The 7,109-nt window shown below is 30.3% G+C and overlaps 1 protein-coding gene across 1 annotated transcript in view; it reads right to left on the bottom strand.

The window, feature by feature from the left end:
* Positions 1-2,625: 2,625 nt before the first annotated feature.
* Positions 2,626-7,109, bottom strand: part of LOC111641913 (WD repeat-containing protein 5) — a 94,476-nt gene continuing 89,992 nt past the window's right edge. The window contains exon 14 of the mRNA XM_023388163.1: positions 2,626-3,556. Within this exon, the coding sequence (XP_023243931.1) occupies positions 3,456-3,556 (101 nt within the window). The 3' untranslated portion in view covers positions 2,626-3,455. The remainder of the gene's footprint in view (positions 3,557-7,109) is intronic.

Here is a 7,109-nt window from a genome sequence, read left to right as displayed (position 1 = left end):
CCCCCCCGCGTTGGAATTTCGAAAAATCCTTTCTTAGTGTGCGTTTCCATGACGTACCCTAACTGTGTACCAAATTTCACCTCTTTAGGTTAAGCGGTTTGCTCTGGGCGATGATGAATCAGTGAATGAATGAATGAATGAGTCAGTCAGGACAAGCAATTTTATATATTTAGATATTATCTTTTGCCAATGATTTAATGTATTTAATCGAAATATACGCAACAATAATCATGTTGCAGACAAGAGTGAGAAATAAGTAAACAACAATTCAAATCGGTGTGCATGCTCGCCTGCGCGGCCGCGCAGCTTAGAGGGAACATTGCTTATCGGTCGGGTTAAGTTATAAATCTACTCGTGATTCGCATAATCGGGCGAGGGCGGCTAACAGCCCGGAACCGGTCCTCGATAGAAGTGGATGCAGCACGTATACCGCATCCAACCGAGGTCCAAGGCTTCCACCGGCTAAACCGGGTGATGTCGGTGCTCCGTAAAGCGCGTGCGCGAATCTGGCTTTTTGGATGTCGACAATACGGCGCTTCCACTCCGCCACTAATATTCGAATATACAATAGCGATCTTATCTTCTTTTTCACGTGTAGTATAGAAATTTGTAATAAGATACATAATGCGGTTATAATAAAATATTCATTTTAATTATATGAAAATAATCGCACAATATGTATTTATTTTTTAGAAAATACAAGGGAAGCGGCGCATCCACCGCTTCCAATGTCGGCACGCCACTGAAAGTACAGTACTTTGTTTGAACATTATATTACTGATTAAGAAAATGTTAAGGATATTATTGAATAGCTTGGTTTTTTTTATGTGCACGAAACAACGAAAACTTAGATATATAAGCTGAAAGAGTGTGCTGCTGCCCACGCAATGCAGTCATTTAATGATGCCTGCATGAAGCTGTGGTCGGATGGCATTAAATACCAAGACGAATGAGCGTGGGCTGTTCTAACAGACCCGGCATCTAACTCAGCTTTCAGAAATTTAAAACCAATGTTTGTCAACTTAAATCTCATTCCCATGCATAGTACTGCTTTTAATTTGTTCCGTGAATTAGTACTTTGGGACATTTAACACGTAAACATGTTTATTTCGGAGATGAAAGTTTTAAAGAAAGCTCCAGCAAGAGCCGCTATGTATTATGAAGCAATGCATTTTCCCTGTCATCACAAGGCGAGGAACATGGATAAGGGCTTTTCTCTATTGCGAAAATATTGATTCTGTTGCAGTTGGTCTAATTACGAACTTAGTTTTGGATGCTAGTGTTCAAGAACAACTATCTGATGTTCATACAATCATCGAATTAGAAAGCATCTTCAAAAAGAAAAGCAGTGAAAACTGTTTTCCTCAGTAAGAGATGTTAGATATATTAGCCAAAAACTTGAAATGTCTTGCTAATGATTCAGACTTAAAAAAAAAAGTAGTGAAATTTATTTTGGTAGATACGTGATTTACTTTGAAGAAATATAACGAATCTATTCTACTCTCAGATTTAAAAAATGATACGTAAAACATATACATGATTATTTTTCCGAAACCCGATATAACTGACGATTGAGTTATTTTCTGAGAACACATTATTCAAAATAAATAAGTATAATCTTGCCTTGGTTTATATTTTTGGATACTATTTATATACTGTGAGAATATGTCGGGAAGTCGGCCATTAGAGACAGAGGAATACATATAATATAAAATCGAACGAATAATTTATTGTAACATGGTCTTGTCTGGCTGCAATTTTTAATTTTAGTTTAAAATATATTCTCTCCACCTCAAATTACTGTCCGCTTGTCCCTATACATTATACTTTTCCTTTAACAATAGACCGATCATTAACACCTTTGGGGGAAGATTTTTGAATTGAAATAACAACTTCCGGTTTACATAGGATGTTCATATATAGTTAATCAAGGCTTCCATATCTGGTCTCTGATTTCATCTAACTCCGTTCTCGAGATTAAGGAAAGACGACGGACGGACGACAGTGGAATTTATACATCTACACTATTTTCAAATTGCAGCCCAAATATTTGGCTAATTCTTAGTTAACTGTACAAAAGTACACTTAACCAAAAAGTTTGTTTTACTTATAATTACAAAATTAAATCGACAATTTTTCTATTAAATACTATTTTTATTAACATCATAAATTTGCTTAATTTTTTTAAACATTTTAAAAATTAAGACAGATCCATCAAATTTCAAGTACATTAATTTGAAATAAACATTCTTAAAATTAATCCTTAATGATTAAATATCTGTACTTAATTTTTGGCTAAGTGTACTAATAGTAATTATTTTAGCAAATTTAAATTAGAATAATATATACTCTTAACTGTAATATAAAAGGTGAAAAATTATTTGTAGTATTTTTGATCCATCAATCATCATTCAAAACACACAGCATTATTTACATATATTTTTCCCCCATTAAAACTAAACAAGAATTAAATTAGAAAACTTTTTCAGCTATTTATCACTTTAAATAATGAATTATATCAATACAACAATGTTAAATGCACAAGCGAAGAGTAATCTGAAAACCTGTATCAAAATATATAAAAAATATTTAGATAGATATTTTACATGAACAATGAATAGAACAAATAAACGATAATATCCCTCCTCATTTTTGATTGAACAGTAATATATAGTGAAGAAATTTTTCTGAATAAAAGCTTATATGTAAAGACTATTCAATAATTTTCAAGTTAAAAACATTTTTAATTACAGCTTGTCAAGTTTTTGCAGGTAAGAAAGTAAATTTTATTTATTTCAAAAATAAAAATCACTTATTTGAATTATGGACAAAATTGTACAACTTTAATGCAACATCATATAAGAAATGATTCTCACAATTCTAAACTTTTTGGTGAAATTTGATTTTTTCTTTTTACAAAACTCAGGAGTTTTCTTTCTGGTCCAGTTCTAAAAATATTTATATTTTTTTCAACAAACTAAAAAATGTACACTGAACCCCTTATTAATCCAAATCATTTAAAATATGTTTAATCTAAAATAACTTTTAATTATACATATATAATATATATTATTAAAGTTTATTTTCTATTCAGAGTACAGCAATAACCAGTTATGTGATTTAGATTAACTGAATTTAGTGTACTTCTTTCAAAATGTTTATACAATACCATTTCAGTTTGTTGATTAATGATCATTTAAAATTCTATAATGTTTTTCCTATCCAAAAAGCACAAATATTGTGAATGAAGAATTGATTTATTCTATGTGCATTTCTTCAAAGTTGGTTTGATAAATTTTACATGAAAATACAATGTTCAAAATTATTTGGTGATTCTGTGTTGGTTTAAAATTAGAATTTTATTTCTCTTGTGATTGTCCTTGGCTTTAATTTATATTTTGCTCATGGGCATATGAAAAATGATGAAATTTATGATTTTATTCCAAAATATTTAACTATGTGTCACTCTTCCATAGTTTGATAGTTTTGTCATTTTCCAGAGCAGCCGAGGCAATGATATTTTCTGTTGGATGGCAGGCAGTACACAAGACCACATCTGTAATGTAAGATATTTAAATTATTAAATAATTGAATTAAAAATATTATTTTAAACGATACATCTTTGAATTTTTGATCTTATGTAACTTCTTATCTATATAAAAGTTATAATATTGCATTAGTAAGTAAATAGTCCCTAATCATCATTGGTAATGTCACAGTACATAGATCATTATTAATGTTATTTGCAGTATATAATACTTCATAAAAAAATCATTTATGTTATTAACAATAGTTAAAACTCAGGTCCTAGGAATCTTCTGCATTAGAAACATTTGTATTCAAAAGTAAAATTATTCATCTAGTTTGCCAATTAAATTTAATAATATTGGAATTTAAAAACAATTAACACTAATCTTAAAGTTAAATTTGATATTATTGGCAAATTCAAACTTAGATTATAACCAGCAAAATTTCCTGAATGTTAATTTTTAAGATATGTCATCTTGTCAGCTTCACTTAAGACTACACAGCATAAAATATTAAATATTTGAATAAAAGAAATAAAACAAATAAATTATTCATTTTATGAATATAACTTTGTTTAACTTATTAGAAAACATTTAGTAAATTAATACTTATGTGAAATCTGTGAATTTAATGCAGTCGTCAGAAAAAAAGAAATGTAAACAACTCCGATAGAAAACACTCTTGGTGAGAATTAGATTGGAGGTCACCATTTGTTATAACAACATGGGAAAGTTGACGCACAGGTGTCAAGAATGCACACTTAAGGTCAACATATAATGATTATGTGACTCTTTTCCCATGACAAGCGAATAAAAGCTCAAGCCCCTGGAAGCTGTGATTTTGTCATAGGAAGTTATATTTGGTGATAGTGCCACCGCAACCTCCATACAGTGGATCCGATCCAGCTACAGGAAGAAAACACCAGTTAGAAGATACTGAGGACTCCTACCTCTTCCATACAGACAACACACCAATTCTCCATCTGCCGAGAAGTATTTAGGGGATTTAGAATTTACAGTAAAAGAGCTCTCTCTCTCTCGAACTAGAAATTAGGTCAGCGAAATAGTTACGAGATTAGTTGCCCTGTTGTTTAAATATTATAGCATAACTGCATTTAACCTTAATGTTATTATCGCCTCATGTAACTTAGATTTAGTTATTCAATAAATGTTTTGTTTATTTGTTAAACCTGTCTCCTGTTGTTGAAAGGACACCTACAGGCTTACTGATGCACTCCCCATACTTTTTGCCCTCCTAGCCATCCAACAACTCCAAGACCGAGTTTTACCAGCCCATGCAGATTAAGTGGTCAGGAGGGATTAACCTGACCCCCCGCTTTTCTCACACATTTCTCAAATTTAGTATTGATAAAGATTTATTTAAAATTTACTTTTTAAATCCTTTCCAGATTTCTATAAAATCAAAAAAATGTATTATTGTTCATAATGATACCTGATAACATTTGTAATATCTAGTCAACAACAATGTTCATCATCACTAGAATTTGACAACCAAAAATTTTTTATTTTGGAAAAGTAATAGTGTCAACTTTAGATTTCAACTAAGTTATTTTTGGCCTACAGGTTTTCAGAAATATTAAATCAAGAAGTAAATGGCACCTTTCACACTTTTGTTTTACTAAAAAATTTGGTGCTGAAAATGTTTTAAGTTTTAAAAACAAACCTTGAAAACCAGAAACAAAAAAAAGTTCCAGNTAAATAAACGATGTATTAGCGTTTATTTTTTTGAATTTTAAACATTTATTAATTGAAAAAAATAGACTTTTGACTTGTTGATAATTTGGCTCTATAATGTCGAAAAAGGTGAATAATCTCCGTATTACATAGATAAAATTTTTAAAAATTTTATCTATCAGAATAAATCTAAAAAGTCTTATATTATCTGTATCATTTGTTTTATTTAATATATTGGACGTGTTGCCTGGTAAAGCGACTAAATACAGCCGGATAAGCAAACCAATGGCAGTCTGTTATAAATGAAACGGGTTATGTCATTGGCTCGCTTATTTAGTTGTATTAAAGCCGCTTTATCATTGTTATATCAAATTAACCAGCCTTTACTTTCATATGTTTATACTTTAATTTCAATGTAATGAAGTTAAATGAAGATTAATATAAACAATATTTACCTAAATCAAATTTTAAAGATAAATATGATGACTGCGTGTGCTTAAAAAGCACACGCAGTCATCACATTCGATTAGTAATAGATAAACTATTTATTTATTTTTCAGTTATCACAAAACATACTTTTTTATTTTATTTAATGTTTTACCAAAATCTTTAAAATTTAATTTTGGTAATTATATATTAATCTTCGTTTAACTTCATTGTGTAAGTATAATTAAATTTACGTGTCAGCAAAAAGTGACAGCTGTAAGTGAATACATGCAATTTAGATTGACAGCGCGTATATCACTGAAGATTAGATATGTTGCTATGAAAAATATATGTTGCTATTCTCCGATTTAAAATGTCTAATGAGAAGAATTATTGGTGTTGAATTGCCTTATCTAACTTTAAACACGAATAAAATCTGCGCTTTTAATTATTAAAATTTTTAAAGCCAAATTTTGTTTAGCTTATTTATCATAATAGAAACTTTAAAATATATCTAACAAGTAAGTTATTATCGAAAAAAATAATTTTATCTTCTTTTAATAGATACGAATAAGTCAACATTAGTTCTGTAATGTCAACAGAGTAAAATGTCCTTGAGTTGTATACTATCTTCTCCCTTTATCATCCCAGACAGATGCAAATTTTTATTAAGATCCTTCCTACCGGTGTTTTTAAATGATTATAATTAAGGATATGAAACTGATGTCTCACTACTTTTAATGCAGATCTTATTTTGGGGGAAACCTTAACCGTTAAGAAATTATCTCCGGCTTTAGACCGAATTTTTAATCTCCATTTTGCACCTTTTCCCCCTTTCACCATTTACCTCAATTGGCATAATTTTTCGCATCTTTCAAGCTTTTGCGCAAAATTTCAAATGAAATTCGTTAATTTTGCTTCCAGTATCGACAGTTAAACCATTTCTAACCAACTTTTCTGCCCATTAATCGTTCGGAAATTGAAATTATGCTTTTGATTGGCCGACAAATTTCACGTGTAAACAGTTTTGAACTCGAAATTACTCCTTCCCAAAATTTTAAATTTCTTGATGTGATTGGTTAGGGAAAGAAAGTCAGTTGACTAACGGTGGTTTTAAAAGCAGCATAAATAAGCATTTTCTTTGGCATATCTATTTTTTTAACAAAGTACAGTGGTACCTCAGGTTACGAACGCCCCAGCATACGAAATTTTCAGGATACGACATGAAATTCGAACATATTTTTGCTTCACGATACGAACAAAAACTCACCATACGACGTTACATTAGTTCGCATTTTTCCTTTGTTTTTCTTACTACAGTTATTTTTTTAATGTATTACTTGGCTTTAATTTGAGTATGTTTTTCGCGTTGGAACGAATTATTTGGTTTTACATGTAATCGTATGGGAAAAGATGATCCACCTTACGACATTTTCATGATACGATCTCAGTTTCGGAACG

Source organism: Centruroides sculpturatus, unplaced genomic scaffold, assembly GCF_000671375.1.
Source record: "Centruroides sculpturatus isolate CEXI.00-Female unplaced genomic scaffold, Cexi_2.0 scaffold1282, whole genome shotgun sequence".
Classification (NCBI taxonomy): domain Eukaryota; kingdom Metazoa; phylum Arthropoda; class Arachnida; order Scorpiones; family Buthidae; genus Centruroides; species Centruroides sculpturatus.
Note: the sequence above shows the minus strand (reverse complement) of the source record. Positions and strands in the feature narration are given on the sequence as shown.